We start from the raw sequence: 19,562 nt of genomic DNA, 5'->3' as shown, positions 1-19,562 counted from the left end.
TTTTTTTGTTTTCAAGAGGCAACTGGACTTTCTGGTTTTTTTCTTTGGAAGATATTTCACTTCACATCCAAGAAAGCTTCTTCGGCTCCAACTGGATGGTGGGGAACGGAAGAGTTTATAGCCCTTGCAGACAGCTGTTCATTTGCATCCTTTTAGAGGGTCATTGAGGCCACTTGGAGGGTTGTCTGTGTCCTCAGGGGGTCACCTGAGCAGTGCAAATGGATGTGTGAAGCCTTCCTGGGACAGCTGAAAGGACTGTGCTGTAGACTGGAGAAAGATGATGTTGTATTTCTTCTCTCTCTCTCTCTCTCTCTCTCTCACACACACACACACACACAAACAAAGAGCAGCCACTCTTTAGAAGATAGCAAAGCCCACATTTTGGACAGAGAGGGTCAAAGAGGCCATCTACATCAGAGGTCTCCAACCGTGGCAACTTTAAGACTTGTGGACTTCAATTCCCAGAATTCCTCAGCCAGCAAAGCTGGCTGAGGAATTCTGGGAGTTGAAGTCCACAAGTCTTAAAAGTTGCCACGGTTGGAGACCTCTGATCTACGTTAAGATTGAACAGCCCTGTCTCAACAGAGGGATACACCATCATCTAATTCCAGTCTATGACACAGTTCCTTTCAACTGTTCCAAGAAGGCTCTACACCTTATCATTTGCACCACTTAGGTGACCCCCTGAGGACATAGATAAACCTCCAAGTGGCCTCAATGGCTTTCTAGAAAAGAATGCAAATGACCAGCTGTCTGCAAGGAACAGCCTCTTGAAAAAACACCTTCGGGACAACCATGACCTGGATGGATTCTCCACAGACAGTTATCAACATTTATTGATTTTGACAGAAGAAAATAGTTGTAGCTCAGAGTTGAAATGAGGGGTCCTTCGTGCTCTCTCAGCTTGGTAGTTTTCTTGCAGACATTGCATTCAACCAACTAGGTCAGATCTTCAGTGCTGGCATGATGATCCTACTTGGGTAGCCTAGTAGACGCTCTCTTCTCACGCTGATGATGTGACCGAGCTGAGTAATGCAAGGTCTACAGTGAAACCAGCAAGCTGATGTATTGATTTAAATATCAAGGCAGGCATCTTTTAGTTAAGTCTAATTTCCTCTGGATTAAGTCCACTGCCCAGTGGGAAGCATAAACATTTATTTAGAAAAAAGACAAGAGACCACATTCTGATAATCCAGAGTCCTCCAAGTAGATGAATTTGTTTTAGGATCCAGTATGGGTCAGTGTAACCCAGGGTCTCCAAACTTGCCAACTTTAAGACTTGTGGACTTCAAGTCCACGAGTCTTAAAGTTGCCAAGTTTGGAGACCCCTGGTCTAACTTCTCTCTAAGCTAGAGAGAGATTTCCTGAAGATGGACTCCAGCATGAATCCAAAACTTCTGAAGACGAAACCTCTGGTCCCATTGACCGACCCACGTTGGATCCTACAACATTATCCTGAGACATGTATATTTGCCTTCAGATGAACGTGTGGCTAATGATGGCTTGGAACGAAGAGAGTTGGTCCGAGATCTCTGGAAGGTGCCATTTTTGAGAAGTTTGAGGAAGGCATTTCCAACTACTCAACTCTCCCCAAAATGCTGCCTATCGTTATTCATCTTCCAGAATGTTCTGGGACCCTTAAACTAAGGCATCTAATTGGCCAGTGAGAATGGGATAAAATGTGTTTAAATGTACAATGGTAGCTCGGTGTTAAATTGGTTCTGGGATGTGTGACAAGTACTAAAAAGGATGTATCCCAAATAAACCACATAATTTACGTCATGATCCTTTTTTCAGCTGGGAAGAACTTTCGGTCTGTCCCTTTTCCTAGGTCAGTCCTTTTCCCAGAAGTTCCCACAACTTCCTGTCCATTCCCCACGTCCATCCCTCTTTTCCTATCCCAGCGCGTCGAGTACTAAACAAACAGCAAGCACCGGGACAACATTTTCGCGTCAAAATGCATCAAATGCCAAATTTAATCAGCTTTGAAGCAGCCAAGTTCTGAGGTACCGCTGTACTCCAAAACAAGGCCAAACTGAACATTAATCGACTCCCTTATCATCTGCTCCATTTAATCCTGGGGGTGTTTTTTGGACACCGTTGGGAATTTGAAAAAGACAGATTATAGGTTGCCTATGCGGGATGCTAAATGGAATTCCACCACATCCCTTACAGGGCATCTAACGAGAGAGACCAGTGAGCACCGAAAATACAGAGAAAGAGGCCCTGGAAGGTCTGGTGTTTATTTTTTCAGTACCATCTCAGGTGGCTATAAATCAGCTCCCAGACAGCTTCATTAATAACGCAGAGCTGCAGGTTAAAAGACCTCATTTTACAACCAGCGTTGAACAAAGCAAGTGTTTCATGCAGGCCTCCCAGTCGGTGAAGCTAAATTTGAAAAAAAAAAAAAAAATCAGCCTGAAGGTTCTCCTGAGCAATGGCCACTGCCCGGCCGGTGGAGAAGAACACTGTTTGAAGTTTCATTTTTGAACCTGGAAGCCCTTTGGCCCAACCGAAGTTTGGGTGCCATTTGTAATCCCTCGTCTCTGCTCGCTTCGTAGCTTTTGGGAGCCTTTTCCGGTTTTGCCTTTAAAACGCATTGACCTGAAATACCATAAGCTGCTTTGAGTGACACATGTGCAAGGGAAGAGTAAGACAGAACAGAGTTTCTCAACCTCAGCAAATTTAAGGTGTGCGTGGACTTCAACTCCCAGAATTCCCCATCTAGCCGCTCTTGTTGGGAAATACTGAGAGAGACTATTAAAATAAATCCATTTTCAAGTCTGGGGAAATGTCTGGTTTTATTTTTTGATAACCGCCAGCAAGGAGCCTGAAATCCAGCTGTGGGGAGCTTAAGAGTCTCCTACTTGATTCTGTGCTGACCCGGCTCCCCAAACATGACCAACCCTCTGAAGTGAACTCAAAATATTCCTGTGATTAGGAACGCCGGCAGCCCCGGCAAAACGTTTCTCTCTCACCGCAGGCTAACAAGTCCATCAGGCCAGAAGATGAATCTCTGTGATCATATTAAGAGCAATTGCGTTCTCTTCGCTGATGATGTAAAGCTGTTCAATACCACAGACAATACTGCTACCTTACAAAAAGATCTTGACTATGTATCTGAATGGTCAAACAAATGGCAACTCCAAATCTCAACAAGTAAATGCTCTGTCTTACATATTGGCAAAAAAAATCAGAAAATAAAATACAGGCTGAATAGTCAAGATCTTGTTGATGATCCAAGCTCTGTAAAGGACCTTGGAATACTCACCTCTAATGATCTAAGTGCTAGAGCCCACTGCAACTACATAGCCAAAAAGGCATTAAGAGTTGTTAACCTAATCCTACGTAGTTTTTTCTCTGGTAATATCACACTACTAACCAGAGCATACAAAACATTTGCTAGACCAATACTCGAATACAGTTCATCAGTCTGGAACCCTCATTACGTATCTGATATTAGCACAATTGAGAAAGTCCAGAAATATTTCACAAGAAGAGTTTTCCACTCTTCTACTTGTTGTAGAATACCTTATGCCACCAGACTTGAAATTCTAAAACTAGAAAACCTTGAATTACGCCGTCTTCGGTCTGACTTAAGCATGGTATATAAAATCATACATTGCAATGTCCTACCCATCAATGAATACTTCAGCTTCAACCATAACAACACAAGAGCACACAATAGATACAAACTCAAAGTAAACCGCACCAAACTTGATTGCAGGAAATACGACTTCAGCAATAGAGTGGTCAATGTCTGGAATACTCTACCCGACTCTGTAGTCTCTTCCCCAAACCCCAAAAACTTTAACCTTAGACTGTCTACTATTGACCTCACCCCTTTCCTAAGAGGTCTGTAGGGGGCGTGCATAAGCGCACCAACGTGCCTACCGTCCCTGTCCTATTGTTTCTCTTATTCTTTTATTTTTCTTATATGTACCCATTTCATGTATTCACAACTATGTATACACTTATACTTATTATCTTGTAAACAATTGGCAAATCAAATAAATAAATAAATAAATAAATAAATAAATAAATAAATAAATAAATAAATAAATGGTGGTCTGCCACATCTATTCCTCTCCCTCCCCTGCCTTTGATCCCCAGAGCTAGGGAGGGGCTGCGCTAGCAGCAGTGGCTCTTCCGTCCCAAGGACCGGCCCATAGATTTCCACTGCTCTCCTCTCCTCTGCCTCCTGTGCCTCCGTGTGTCAGGCACTGGATGCAGCTGTTCCTCCTCTTCTGCATCAGCCATCTCTAGACCTGGGGGCAAGTTGACTCTCCATCTAAGGGCTAATGGACGGCCCAGGCTCTGCCTCTGCCTCTGCCTCTCTCTCTCTCTGCCAGCTCTATTCCCTCTTCCCCCTCAGAGCTTCCAGGTTGCCTCAGTGCTGACTCTGACTCCCACGCTTCCTCTTCCTCCTCTGATTCGGCTGCCAACGGGCCACAACAGCCTCAGTAGATTCACAGATAGAGAGAGAAGAAAAACACTTGCAAGAAATGTGGATAACTGATGTTATGCATGCACCACTTCCTACTCCCTGCTCCACAGTAAACTGCAGCGTTGGCAAGTTGAGGCTCAAATGCCAGATACGAGTAGAGCAGAAGAAACACCAAGGCAAACTCGCCACAAGCTCTCGTGGGCACGCCCATATGTCTTGCTTAGAGGGAAAAACCTTTGGAAACTGGCCAGGCTGCACGACTGCAGAGACAAACTTTTTATAACACCTGGCCGGGGGGGGGGAGCATCCAGAAGACCAACTATAGACAACATAATTACCTGAGATCCTAGGTAATCCTCACTCACCAACCGCTTGATTAGCAACTGTTTATAAAGTGATGATGGTGTTAAAAGAAAACAACTCACTCTGAGACCCTATCCTCGCATTGAAGGCCATTGGCTTGCAGGAAGCCGAGTTAATGGAGAAGTAGAATACCAAGCTGCAGTCGTGGCATGATTAATAGTGGCCACAAATCCCAAAGTGGAAGTGAGGTCGTAAGCCTGTTGTGGCCACATGGTTTTCCACTTAGTGACTGTTGCGCTTAGCAATGGAGGGGCCAGGCCAGTTGAGGTTAGTAAGTGAGGACTGCCTGTATATTCAGCGGGATACAGTCAAAAGGACCGTAGTTCAGTAGAACAGTTTTTCCCCGAAGGCCATCACTCTGCTAAGCAAATAATTCCCTCAATACTGTCCAACTATTTACAAAGTCTGCACTACTATTGCTATTCATCTTCTCATCCCTCCTTATGGCCCATCCCCTCCCACTTGTGATTGTATGATGGTAACTTTGTCGCTTGAATCCTTACCATTTATATTGACTGTTTCCTAGTAGGATTTGATGGCTTATTGCAGCCTTTGACTATCATTAAGTTTTGCACCTGATGATTCTTGACTCTTGACGAATGTCTCTTTTCTTTTTTATGTATACTGAGAGCATTTGCCCCAAGACAAATTCCTTGTGTGTCCAATCACACTTGGACACCAATAAAGAATTCTATTCTATTCTATTCTATTCTATTCTATTCTATTCTATTCTATTCTATTCTATTCTTATTGAACCCTTTGACTATTATTAAATGTTGTGCCTGATGATTCTTGACTCTTGATGAATGGATCTTTTATTTTATGTCCACTGAGAGCATTTGCTCTGAGACAAATTCCTTGTGTGTCCAATCACACTTGGCCAATAAAGAATTCTATTCTATTCTATTCTATTCTATTCTATTCTATTCTATTCTATTCTATTCTATTCTATTCTATTCTATTCTATTCTATTCTATTCCATTCCATTCCATTCCATTCCATTCCATTCTATTCTATTCTATTCTATTCTTATTGAACCCTTTCACTATTATTAAATGTTGTCCCTGATGATTCTTGACTCTTGATGAATGGATCTTTTATTTTATGTATACTGAGAGCATTTGCCCCAAGACAAATTCCTTGTGTGTCCAATCACACTTGGCCAATAAAGAATTCTGTTCTGTTCTATTCTATTCTATTCTATTCTATTCTATTCTATTCTATTCTATTCTATTCTTATTGAACCCTTTCACTATTATTAAATGTTGTCCCTGATGATTCTTGACTCTTGATGAATGTATCTTTTCTTTTTTATGTATACTGAGAGCATTTGCCCCAAGACAAATTCCTTGTGTGTCCAATCACACTTGGCCAATAAAGAATTCTATTCTATTCTATTCTATTCTATTCTATTCTATTCTATTCTATTCTATTCTATTCTATTCTATTCTAATTGAACCCTTTCACTATTATTAAATGTTGTCCCTGATGATTCTTGACTCTTGATGAATGTATCTTTTCTTTTTTATGTATACTGAGAGCATTTGCCCCAAGACAAATTCCTTGTGTGTCCAACCACACTTGGCCAATAAAGAATTCAATTCAATTCAATTCAATTCAATTCAATTCTATTCTATTCTATTCTATTCTATTCTATTCTATTCTTATTGAACCCTTTCACTATTATTAAATGTTGTGCCTGATGATTCTTGACTCTTGATGAATGGATCTTTTATTTTATGTATACTGAGAGCATTTGCACCAAGACAAATTCCTTGTGTGTCCAATCACACCTGGCCAATAAAAGAATATTCTACTCTATTCTATTCTTCTTCCCACGTCTCACGTGGGCCAGGAGATATTTCAGAGCTGCTGATTCCATGGATTACAAGGTCCGGCCTGTCATCACCCCACCCCCCAACCAATGTATGGCTTCCACAGGGATGGAACTGAATTGCAATGGAAGCAGGTGCAGCTATTACTGAACTTCCTGAGCTGCTGCTCTTCGTTATTTTCCCTACTGACAAGTAAGTTACAGATGCACGACTTGATTCCTCCATTGGTGACCTTTGTTAACACCCCCCTGAGCTGACAAGAAATCTTTATCTTTTGTTGCCTTGAGCTCAAATGCATCGTTAATTATGCAAATCAAGCTGCCTTGAAGGGCTACAATTAACTGGGATCTGTGAAGACTCTCCAAGCAGCTGCGCGCAAATTTCTGCCGGCTGCATTTGCTGAGGTTGTGAAAAATTGGAGAAAAGCAAGCTTTAATCAACCTAAAACCCACCTCCCAAAATAAAAGCAGCATCAACAAGGATCTGAACATGAAGACGTCTTTTTTTCCAGAATGGCTCTCGAAGATCAAATGCTCCAATGCTGGTGCTGAATTCAATCGGCTCACTCAGCCCCATTGGCTGTTGGTAGGCAGAAGGTTGTTGTTGTTGTTGTTGTGTGTGTGTGTCTGTGTGTCTTTGAATAATAGGAAGGGAGAGGGGATCCCAAAAAAAATCTCACTTCCAAAAAGGTCTCTCTCCTGCAGTGGCCTGAAATACAGGGCTTGTAGAGCAAAGCGGCTCTCTTCACCCCTTGGGGCCCACTGGGGCCACACCTGTCAAATGTCAAAGTAATCTCAACGTATCCAGAAGCTGGGGGGGAAATGGCCCTTCTGCATCCTATTGAAATCCCTGAATTTCATACATTTTAGACCTTTCAGAAAATAAAAGGGAAACCTTTGGTTAGGAGAGAAGGGCTTAGGACGTGTCATGGCTGAGATTGACGTCTTCAGCCTGCCCTCGGGAAGAGGGGGTCGGTCATGCCAGAACGGATGAAAAACTGGTTTCCCATGAATCAGGTGGAAGGTCTCTGGCTTGGAATTTCCTTATTGCACTTAAGAGGTTTCTAGTAATTCAACAAACCAGAGAGTCAAATAAACCTGCTGTGTCGTTACGGCATTCCATCCTAGGCCCCCCATCTACATAACCGCGGTCTGAGCATTAAGTTAATTTTCATATTTGGAAATATAACAGAATAACACAGAAGGGATTGATGGAAGGGATCTTGGAGGTCTTGCAATCCAACCATTTCAGACAAATGACTGTCCAATCTCTTCTTTAAAATCTCCAGTGTTGGAGCATTTACAACTTCAGGAAGCAAGCCATTCCACTGATTAATTGTTCCCACTACTAGGAAGTTTCTCCTTAGGTCTAAGTTGCTTCTCTCCTTGAGTAGCTTCCCCCCATTGCTTCTTATCTTGCCTTCAGGTGCTTTGAAGAATAGGTGACTGTAGGAAGAATGTACCTTCCTAGCTGTACTTGTTCAACAAGCTCCTAGAGGTAACTTCACCTGCCTAGGGAGTATCTACGTGTCAACCGTTTAGTTCCTGTTATGTAAGGTCGCAGGAGCCAAGGGGGCTCAGCGGGAAGCGGGAACATAATCCCCGAGTGCTTTGCCCACTTCTACCAGCTGAACAGATCAAAGGTACAGCCAAAATAAAGCCAAGTGAGCGTGCGCACGGAGTTCCCGGCCCGCTCATCTGTAGTGGCCACCAATGCCTTCACCCAACACTTCAAAGCAGGGGAAGGAGGGTTGATTTCAGTATTTTTGTGCTGTTAGAAAAGCATCTGACAGGCTGTTGAAATATCACTCTCACAACTGCAGCTCCCCTGTTTTATAGCTACTCTGTGCTATCAACATGCCCTAGCAAAAGATTAAAGTACGTAAACAATCCATAAACATAAATGCTCAGAGAAGGGAGAAAGAAGAGGGAAGAGAAAAGAGGAAAAGAGAGAGAGAGAGAGAGAGAGATACACAGAGACAGAGAGAAATTGGGAGAGAGAGAGAGAGAGATTATGTCAAGATGCAATTCATTCAGCAGCTCTTCAGGTATTTGGTTCATTTAGAAACAAGGCGCACCAAAACACTTTGCATAAAAACCCACACTTCAAACGAGATTACTCATTCTGCAACTACGGAAGATTAAAAAAAAACAAACCCAAGGGGCAGCTAACCCAGTAAACACACACACTGCAGCAGAGTCCTTTTCTTTGGACTTCAGCTGGAGAGGAGGAACGATCTCATCAGAATCCAATCAAATCACATATTTGGGAGAGCTGAGATCCCCAATTTTGCCAGTCTTGGGCAGACAGCAGTGAGTCTACTCATGGAGACACAAAAGCTTTGAAAATGTTCCTCAGTGGTCTCCAAGATCTCAGGAGATGTGCCTGGTGCAAATTTTAAACAGGCCCTTCAACCAGCCACCAGTATTGAGATGTAAAAGGTATCCACAATTTGCAAAAATAGTACCAGGGACCTCTCAAAATTCAGCTAAACATCCACAAAAACGCCTCTAAAAAACCTTTGGGCATTAACTTTTAGGACTGAAAAAGCTGATCATGACTGCACAAGTACACATCTTCCCCCTTCCCACTTTGGGCATCTTCAAGAAACACTGAAACTGCTTCTTATTTTGATAATCCAGAACAAAAACCTGGGTCTGACCAGCCCCCCTGTGAGAGGGACAACTCTGAATCGAATTCACACTAGCCGTGGTGGATGTGTCAGTGCCTTCAATAAGTGGGACAAAATAGCATCGCCAAATTGTGATTGTGGGGCCAAAAAACAAACTACCCAACATACATAATGACAGTTAAAATAGAGCCTATAATGGAGATTTCACTAATCTCCTGGCGGTGACAAATGAAGTAAAAAATTTAATTTGCAACTTGCAATCTGCCCGTTAAGATTTCAGATTGTATATTCACTGTTTTGTATTTTACCCCGTGTTCCCTTTTACTGAAATCTGATGTGAATGTGCCATACAATAAATAAAATAAATAATAGGCTGGTATTTAAATAGGCCTGGAGATTAACCTACCATTGCTTTCCCCAAGACCTTTGGATATGATGCTCCTAATCCCTTCCCTTAAATTTTGCCACTGCACAGGATCTAAGACACCTGCCTTTTTGTGAAAGTGCCTGCCCTACGAAATGCTCTTGCCTTGGGTGACTGGCAGGGCTCTGCCCTCTTAGCTTTCCAAAAAGCAGTGAAGGCACAGCACGGCATAGGGCGAAGGGATTTAATATGATGTTGTGTTGTTTTATCATTGAATATTATTTTAATTTTTCATTGGGAACTGCCCAGGGTTCTAGGTAAGACGGGTGACTATATAAATGTTTTAAATAAGTAAATAATAAATAAAAAATGTTATGGATAATAAAGTAGCCTATCTTAAAATATGACAATACTATTTAAACAACCCTAAATCTTATCAGTGTCAAACATAGATGGAAGATGGTCATGCAAACAGATTATATAGAAAGAAATTGATAAAATTAAAAACAGAACGTCTAGTCTCTATTGACCGGCAAACAGGATGAACTTTGAGAAGAATGCTTTTCCAAAACTATGCCACCAAGAGGGCTCTGTTACTTTTACCCCCTTGCTGAGTGGCATCACATTTTAATGGGCATAATTGCTATGTCACCTTGATCACATAAATCATAGTTACCTGGTGTATCTGACAGTGGAAGAGGAATGAAAGGGTCAGGAACAGCCAGAAGTGGAGGGCTGGTATCCAGAATATCTTTTGTTTTTTCAACTGGAAGGAAGGAAGGAAGGAAGGAAGGAAGGAAGGAAGGAAGGAAGGAAGGAAGGAAGGAAGGAAGGAAGGAAGGAAGGAAGGAGTCAAGAAAAATAAAAGATAGCAGAGAAAAACTGGATTTGTTCAATGCCTTTCTAATATCCTTTTTCCCTAGATAGCTTAAACTATCATTTGTGAAATTATTTTCATAATCCACAAAATAAGACTCGGCTTCCCAACTCAACATTTTGCATCATCCAGGATTAATATAGGAGTCACTATATATGTGTCTAGGTTTTTTAAAGATTTCTAGATATCCAAATGGGTTGACCTACAAAGCAAAAGAAAGCTGCATCACACCTGTGGAGAATGAGGGTGTAGTACCCACGCAAAGAGAAACATTCTTTACATTAGCCAAAATTAACTTCATTGAAGTGTATCATCTCAACCCATACAATATACCCACAAAAGAAAGCAAAGGAGGAGCTGAAAGAGACCGAGAGCACAAAGGGTGCCAGGCCCGGTCACCGTAACCTTTCCTTTTGGATTGACAGCATGATAACAAGTGCACCGCCCTCAGAAGGAAGCTAGGAAGACATAGGGAAGAGGCACGCCTAAAATGATCAGTATCTCAGGAGTTTAGAGAGTTTTTAAAATCCAGAGTTCTGAGTTATATAGAAGCAAAATGACATTCTGTCCGTCTGTCCGTCCACTCTCTCAAGAATCAGCTGCTATCTCCTGTGTTAGCTAAATTAGAGGGATCTCCAACCTTGGCAACTTTAAGACTTGTGTAGTCCACAAGACTTAAAGTTGCCAAGGTTGGAGACCCCTGAGCTAAAACGGGGCATCTAACTTTGACCAATTTTAAGACTTGTGGACATCAGCTGGTGGAATTCTGCGAGTTGAAGTCCACAATTCTTACAGACACCCCTGAGCGAATGTTTCCCTAGTACCCACCGCTGGAGCACTAGATGGCTGTCGTGTTGCAAAATGTGTGGCCAAGCACATCTCACAATTCTTCTCTGTGGATCTGAAAGTTGGCACACGGTTGATCTTTTAATTGGTAACGTTGCATCTCGCAACAGAGATCAATCCATCACGTTTCACTTTCTTGGTCTAGCTCAAGATGGGGAAAACCTGTGCGCCTCCTAAATGCCAACAAGACGGACCTCCCAGTATTTTATTCATTATCTAGGTTGTTCTTAGGCTAGGGGGAGCTGTGCAGCAGCATCCGGAAAGTCACGGATTCAATATCCGCCTTTCCCCAGCTGGCATCTGCAGTGACGGGACTTCAGTTCACATCATTTTGGGCCAGCATGGTGAGATAGAACCAGTTAAAGCAAAGTCATGTCAACAGGCCTTGGAGATCTATGAAAGCTTATTTCTCCATCCACCTTCTTTCATCGAATGGCACAGTTCTTAAGTTGTGCTCAGCCCGACAAACCCAAATCAATGATGAGTCTCCAATCCTTTCTGGCTGCCCCACAACCTACCTGATATGGGTGCAAGAGGAGAAGCGCCGAATGCGTCCGACTGCGCTGCGGAAGGAGCGGGCTGAAAACCTGGGATCAGGTTCTCCGTTGAGCTGTCAAGTTTCTCAGGAGGCTTACCTGGAATTCAAAGGGACCGGTCGTTAAATGTTACTCACCACTTGGGTACAACGACGTGGAGACGAGGGACGGAGAGAACAGGACAACCCGCAGGAATTCTGTGCGAGCGTTCCAGAGAGGAAAGGTGGAGGAAAGGAAAGAGGAAGGGCCAAGGAAGGGCAGCCCATGCTAAAAGCGGCTGCCAACTACTGATTGCTTGTTGTATGCCAGGGCAGGTGTCGAACCCAAGGCCTGTGGGCCGGATCTGGTCCGTGGATTGCTTAAATGTGGCCCACGGGGCCAGCCAGGAAACAGTGAAGGTGTCAGGATTTCGGCAGTTACCCCAATTAGATTGTGAGTTTCGAGCCAGACCAGCCCACGGCGCCTCTGCCAGGGAAAACGGAGCTTGGGAGGGCCGCCTGTTTTCGCTGGCAGAGGGTTGCAGGAGGCCGTTGCAGCCGAAAACAGAGCTCGGGAGCCCGATCCCTGCATCGGATGCAGGACCCCTGTGCAAGTCCTCTCCAGACTCCCTGACTGGTTCCCTTTCGTCCTCCCTGTCTGATACCTCTGCCGGCTGCCGGCGAACCACAACACCATCTCTGGTCCAGCTTCTGCACCAACCCCCAAACTCACCATCGCTCAGTTTTGCAAAGTCCTTATTCAGCAGCTCCTCTGCCGTCAGCATGGAGAAGTTGTCGTCGTCAAAAGGATTCCAAGTAGAGACATCGGGTGGGTTGTAGACATTTTGCTGAGAGGTCTTCGGAGACCCCGAAGGGGTAGTCGAGGCAGACCTAAAGAGGGACAGCCCAAAGAAGCCCAAGAGTTAGGAAGGCTGGTTCCGTGGCTGATTGGGTCAACTCCTAAAATATTTCCATGGTGTTTTTTAGAGTTGCCAACAGAAAGGGAGGGGGCAGCAGTGCGGCAGCTTGGAAATTGAACGTGCATTCCATAAATGTTTTCAAAGATAGTAACTCAGTGATTGAAGTTTCTGCCGGGCAGACATCTAACTGCATGATTGATGACTCTTAGCTATGGATGTGTCCCATTGGAGAATATGAATCAGGATACACCCGGGGGTGAGGGGAAAACCAGCTCTTGTTATTCTAAAAAGAAGAAGAACAAACCCATCAGGGAATAAATTCAGCGTCCCTCTGCGTTTAAAAGACAACAGCCCTTCTTTTGAAGACAACCAAGTCCACATTTTGGACAGAGAGGACCGCTGGTTTGAAAGAGGGGCCCAAGAGGCCACCTATGTCAAAACTGAGAGGGAGGGATAGGACCTCATCTGTCTCCAGACTACAACATGGTCCTTTCAAGCGAAACGTCTTCGAGGAAAAACCAAGGAAAGTCCAGTTGCCTCTTGAAAAAGCACCTTTTGGGGCAGCCGTGGCCTGGATGACGGAGAATCTCCACAGATATTTGAAAGCTGCCTGCAGTCCTTGGAAATGCAGCAGCATGAAAGCCAAGAATGATCCTGTGTGAGCAGCAGACGTGCGTGAAGCAGAGGTGAGTATTCAGCCAGTTCTGACCAGTTCTGGAGAACCGGTAGTGGAAATTTTGAGTGGTTCGGAGAACCGGCAAATACCGCCTGTGACTGGAGATTTTATCCTTCCCCTGCCATGCCCACCCTGCCATGCCAGCCATGCCCACAGAACCTGTAGTAAAAAAAAATGTGAATCCCACCACTGGCCGTATAACTCCATTTACAAGAATGGCGGGCACTTGTGCACGGGTGTGCCCAGAGCTAATGCAAATGGAGCTGGGTGTGCACGCTCGCTTGACACTTGCACGGCTGGTTCTGAATGGGTCGGGGCCCAGCACCTGGCCACAGACGGAGGGTTGGGGATGCCTGATAGAACAGAACAGAACAGAATAAAACAGATACTGGAATGAAGAACAGAATAAAATAGAGAAAGAATAAGGAAGGAATGGAATGGAATGGAATGGAATGGAATGGAATAGAATAGAATAGAATAGAATAGAATAGAATAGAACAGAATAGAATATAAAATAGAATAGAATATAAAATAGAATAGAATATAAAATAGAATAGGATATAAAATAGAATATAAAATAGAATAGAATAGAGGAATGGAATGGAATGGAATGGAATGGAATGGAATAGAATAAGAAAGAATGAAATGGAATGGAATGGAATGGAATGGAATGGAATGGAATAGAATAGAATAGAATAGAATAGAATAGAATAGAATAGAATAGAATAGAATAGAATAGAATAGAATAGAATAGAATAGAATAGAATAGAATAGAATAGAATAGGAATAGGAATAGAATAGAATAGAATAGAATAGAATAGAATAGAATAGAATAGAATAGAATAGAATAGAATATAAAATAGAATAGAATAGAATATAAAATAGAATATAAAATAGAATAGAATAGAGGAATGGAATGGAATGGAATGGAATAGAATAGAATAGAATAGAATAGAATAGAGAATAGAATAGAATAGAATAGAATAGAATAGAATAGAATAGAATAAGAAAGAATGGAATGGAATGGAATGGAATGGAATGGAATAGAATAGAATAGAATAGAATAGAATAGAATAGAATAGAATAGAATAAGGAAAGAATAGAATGGAATAGAATAGAATAGAATTCTTTATTGGCCAAGTGTGTGATTGGACACACAAGGAATTTGTCCTGCTCTAGCTGAATTGAATGCCGCAGCCATATGGGTTTAGGGAAGCTGCAGTGCAACATGCCTCTAGGATAACAGCTTGGAGATAGCTGGAAAAGTAAGGCAAGGCGGCTCCTTCAGAAGGGAATACGAGAAAATCTGGGCTGGGTTATCGGCTGTCATTTCCTTTGTTCTCCCCTGGATTTATGTCTACTGTAAAGTCCTTAAACCTCCCATGAATGCCAGTGTCCTCCGACTCACACGGGCTCCCCAAGAGGAAGAGAGGGTAGCCCCAGACTTACTTGGACTTATTGAGGCTGGCTTCCGCAGCTGCTGCCTGTAGCAGTTGTGTCGATTTACTGGCTGGGACCCCGAAGACGGTGCTGTGGGTCACATCACTGAGAATCCTCCGGTGTCCGCCTCGCTGAGTCTTGGGGGACGATGGTGGCGTGAGAGACCCCACCTTCTGGCCCTGGACAGCTGAAGGCGGAGTGGTTGATTTCTTTTGTTGCCTTGGAGGTGCTTGCTTTTAGGAAAACAAAACGGGGAAACAGGGATAAGAAAGAAAGAAAGAAAGAAAGAAAGAAAGAAAGAAAGAAAGAAAGAAAGAAAGAAAGAAAGAAAGAAAGAAAGAAAGAAAGAAAGAAAGAAAGAAAAGGAAGGAAGGAAGGAAAAAGAGAAAGAAAGAAAAGAGAAAGAAAGAGAAAAGAGAGAGAAAGAGAGAAAGAGAGAAAGAAGAGAAAGAAAGAAAGAAAGAAAGAAAGAAAGAAAGAAAGAAAGAAAGAAAGAAAGAAAGAAAGAAAGAAAGAGATGGCAGCTATTCAGAAACTTCTGTAGTAGAGAATTCTTTATGAACAGCACATCAAAACAATTTAACAGAAATGAAAATGCAACCAAGCAGGATTGCATCACAGAACATCAGATTATTTATCACGTGCATGATTTGGTTATTCCATCATCTCCTGCAGGTAAAATGTCAGTCTATGTAGAGGCCCACACGCACATATGCTTAGAGAGCTATACACACAGAATTTCCCTCCCTGTATGGAAGGCGACAGAGGCCAAAACACACCAACAAAATAATACCTAAATAAGATTAACCTAATTTCTATTGCATTTCCAATTGAGGGACCCCTTCAAAGAATGTGGAAAGAAGCCCTCCGTCTCTTTGAAAACAGAAAAAAAGCCAGAAGATCCCCACCATGTCCTAGAACTGTTGTAAGTCTCTTTTCTTGCCTATTTTCTAGCCACAGCAAAAGTCTTAACCTGATGAACCAGGTTTTCATTTCTTTTTTGAATCAACCTGGGTCATTTCCCACCCAGCCTCAGCTAAATTTTCACAGGTAACTTATGATGCTATTCAGATGGAGGAAGTGGCCAAATTATTGGCTGATTGATGGCAAACACTTGTGTACTGGCTCACTGCAAGACTCCAGACAGTTCGCAGTTCATAAAACATCATAAAAACCAGCGTTACAAAACACAAAAATGCCACTAAACATTCAATTAAAACCATAAGAGCAAACAGAATGAAAATGGAAGAGGCAGCCCGAGATCTGTCACTCAGTTCCCCAAAGGCCTGTGAACGAAGATCGTTTTCAACTCCCGACATGCTGGCTGGGGAATTCTGAGAGTTGAAGTTCTTGTTCTCTCTCCCTCTCTCCCCCTTTCTCTCTCTCTCTCCTCTCTCTCTCTCCTTCCGTTCTTTCTCTGTCTTTCTCTCTCTCTCTTTCCTCTCTCTCTCCTTTTCTCCCTCTCTCTCTCTCCTCTCTCTCTCTCCTTCCATTCTTTCTCTGTCTTTCTCTCTCTCTTTCTCTCTCTCTCCTTTCTCCCTTTCTCTCTCCCTTTCTCTCTCTCTCTCTTCGTTCTTCTCTGTCTTTCTCTCTCTCTTCTCTCTCTCTCCTTTTCTCCCTTTCTCTCTCCTTTCTTCTCTCCTTCCGTTCTTTCTCTGTCTTTCTCTCTCTCTCCTTTCCTCTCTCCTTTTCTTCCTTTCTCTCTCCTTTCTCTCTCTCTCTCTCTCTCTCTCTCCTTCTGTTCTTTCTCTGTCTTTCTCTCTCTCTCCTTTCCTTTCTCTCCTTTCTCCCTTTCTCTCTCCTTTCTCTCTCTCTCTCCTCTCTCTCTCCTTCCGTTCTTTCTGTCTTTCTCTCTCTCTTCCTCTCTCTCTCCTTTTCTCCCTTTCTCTCTCTCCTCTCTCTCCTTCCGTTCTTTCTCTGTCTTTCTCTCTCTTTCCTCTCTCTCTCTCTTTTCTCCCTTTCTCTCTCCCTTTCTCTCTCTCTCTCTCTCTCTCTCTCCTTCCGTTCTTTCTGTCTTTCTCTCTCTCTTTCTCTCTCTCTCCTTTTCTCCCTTTCTCTCTCTCTCTCTCTCTTCCGTTCTTTCTCTGTCTTTTCTCTCTCTTCTCTCTCTCTCTCCTTTTCTCCCTTTCTCTCTACCTTTTTCTCTCTACCTCTCTTTCCTCTCCCTTTCTCTCTCCTTTCTTTCTTTCCTCTTTCCCTCTTTTCTGTCTCTCTCTCTCCTCTCTCTCTCTCTCCCTTTCTGTCTCTGTCTTTCCTTTTCTCTGTCTTTCCTTCTCCCTCCCTCCCTCCCTCTCTCTCAAACTGTGTTAATAGGGGCCCTGTGTCCTTCTGCCCTGATGCCCATGGAATGAACAAAACTGATGACCAAAGAAATCTCTTCACTCAGGCACGTTTTACTTCCCTTATAGCAGGAATATCTGGGGGGAGGGGAAGCGGGGAGGGTCGTGTGTCCCCCCCCCCCCCAGACTAGCTCTTGAAACCAGGTGGCTTCAGAAACTCAAGAGCCTTAACCGAGTAATAACGGGAAAATTGTGTGCAAAGACCTCCAGCTCTAAGAGACGCCAGAGCGAGAAAAGCTGCATTTCAAAAAGAAACAAACGGGAATGATTGCAGTGGAATATAATTAAGAGGAGGAAAGCGGGTGGGGGGGGGTAGGGGGGGGAATGAAATTTACTTGCCAGCATCTGCAGGGATGGGAGCAGAGACTCCTGGCAAGTCTCCAGGCCTTTTAGATGGAGGAGGCAGCTGCTACTCCGGGTGCAGGGAAAGCCCCGGTTTTCATGAGGCAAAGAGCACACTTGATAAGCGCATACATTGTAAGCATGAAATGGAAGGCCTTTTAGGATGGGGGGGGTATAAGTAAGGAACTTCAGCACAGCCAACCATGGGAGAATATCCCCCTCCCCAGTCCCATGAGCCTTCCCAGGTTAGTCCTTTGAAGGATTGCAGGAAACCACCTTGAAAATCCTGGTTCTATTCGCTGAAGGTTCTGGGTGTTGGAGATCGACTGTTGAGCTGGGGGAAGGCGTCAAACAGGGCATTTGTCTAGAATCCTTTCATGGGTACAAGAGGCCGTGTCTGACCCCTCTTGAATGCCGCGGAACCTCACTGAGTCTGAGCCAGGTGCTAACCATTAGCCTGAGATTCCTGGGTACAGTATAGGCTTTGGCAACTGAACAGCTAACAAGTAACTCTTCACGTGGGGACCTGGCTATTTGCCCCTGCAAAAGACGCCTCCTGCCTCCCTCCTGATCAAGAGCAGGTGAGAAGAGCTGTGGGACGTTTATCTTTTGCATGCTGGTTGTCCAACCTGTGGCTCTCCACAAACTTCCCTTATCTTGACCTTGATTCCTTCTAAGGGCTGAGATATCACTGGTTTTACCAGTGTCCAGGCCAGGAGTCTCTAACCTTCAACTCCCAGAGTTCCTCAGCCAGCTTTGAAGTTGGAGTCCACAAGTCTTAAAGTGGCCAAGGTTGGAGACCCCTGGCCTAGGCTGCCTCTCTTCCCTCCTGTCTCCCAAGGTTCTTCTCACAGCCCATTAGGTAAAGACAGGCAAGGGAGCCCACTGCCAGTTTTCACTGACTCTGTTGCAGGAAAAGGACTCGGGGAATCCATGTGGTGCTGGGGGGCCTCAAGCTGGCCACCTCTGAGCTACATGGACCCCAAAGAGAGACCTACAGCAAACCTCTCAGGGCTTCGGAAGCAAGTCAGCCCTTGCGATTTGCAAAGAAGAGAATCTGGGCAGAAAACCAAGGACTTCAAATCCAATTCCAACTGAAGGGACGATGGGCCACGTTTCAAGAGGTTCAAGAGGACGGAAATACACCAGGCTCCATTTGCATCCCAGAATAAATACGATCAAAGTTTCAAGGTTCACAGAGAGGCCTACACTAACCATACATACATACATGTAGGTATGTAGCATGTAATATGTAGTAGCCTATTGTTTAATGTATGGCTTGGTGTCTTCTCCAAACACAACTACTTGTCTATCCCATTGTTCTGGGGGGTCTTCAGTTTCCCATCTTCCTTGGCATTTGCTCCAGTAGTGGGTTTCTACCTTGGTCGCTACCGATTTGGTGGGTGATTGTGCATGCGCCCCTAACGCACCAAGCAGCTGAGAGAATGAAGAAATGAAAAGCTCCCACCCTCCCGTGCGCTTCTCACTTCTTTTATCCTCTCAGTTGATTGTCAGAGGACCCGGTTCATCAGTACTGGCAGTTATTTTTACTACCGGATCAGTTGAACTGGGCCGAACCACTGATTTGCTCCCCAAAGCTATGCTGGCTGGAGAATTCTGGGAGTTGAAGTCCATAAGTCGTAAAGTTGCCAAGTTTGGAAACCTCTGGCCTAACCTATGTCCAACCAGGGCACTGCCAATAAAATGTATGTTTATACAACTACGCAATGCAGAGTAAGGCTCATGAAAGCTCTCCACTGACATCGAGCTAAATTCAAACTGTGGAATCAACTCCTTCCAAATTCTTTTTGAGTAATTTGGAATTTTGCAAACAATCTTGCCCACATAACCACCCCGGCCCCTGCCGGCTCTGCTCAATGAAGGCCTTCTCCCTCCCTTGCGCCTCCTCCAGCCTAGGAACAGAGGCCAAAGCAAACAGCAGGGCTGCTCCCAATCTGTCTTGGCCC

At 43.9% G+C, this 19,562-nt stretch overlaps 1 protein-coding gene across 13 annotated transcripts in view; it reads right to left on the bottom strand.

Moving 5' to 3' along the window:
- The window catches only part of AAK1 (AP2 associated kinase 1), a 75,957-nt gene that overhangs the window by 20,693 nt on the left and 35,702 nt on the right, over nucleotides 1-19,562 (bottom strand). For 9 of the 13 annotated variants that reach the window (XM_087969581.1, XM_087969580.1, XM_087969584.1 and 6 more), the window contains exons 14-17: nucleotides 14,924-15,147; nucleotides 12,612-12,769; nucleotides 11,883-11,999; nucleotides 10,318-10,407 (exon numbers count right to left, since the gene is read on the bottom strand). In XM_087969581.1, coding sequence (XP_087825707.1) covers nucleotides 10,318-10,407; nucleotides 11,883-11,999; nucleotides 12,612-12,769; nucleotides 14,924-15,147 — 589 coding nt within the window. The remainder of the gene's footprint in view (nucleotides 1-10,317; nucleotides 10,408-11,882; nucleotides 12,000-12,611; nucleotides 12,770-14,923; nucleotides 15,148-19,562) is intronic. The other 4 variants (XM_087969582.1, XM_087969587.1, XM_087969588.1 and 1 more) reach the window with 1 other exon arrangement.

The sequence above is a fragment of the Notechis scutatus genome, chromosome 7, assembly GCF_049901735.1.
Source record: "Notechis scutatus isolate UNSWTSFEM ecotype Mainland chromosome 7, rNotScu1.2, whole genome shotgun sequence".
NCBI lineage: Eukaryota > Metazoa > Chordata > Lepidosauria > Squamata > Elapidae > Notechis > Notechis scutatus.
This window is presented reverse-complemented; position numbering and strand designations above follow the sequence as displayed.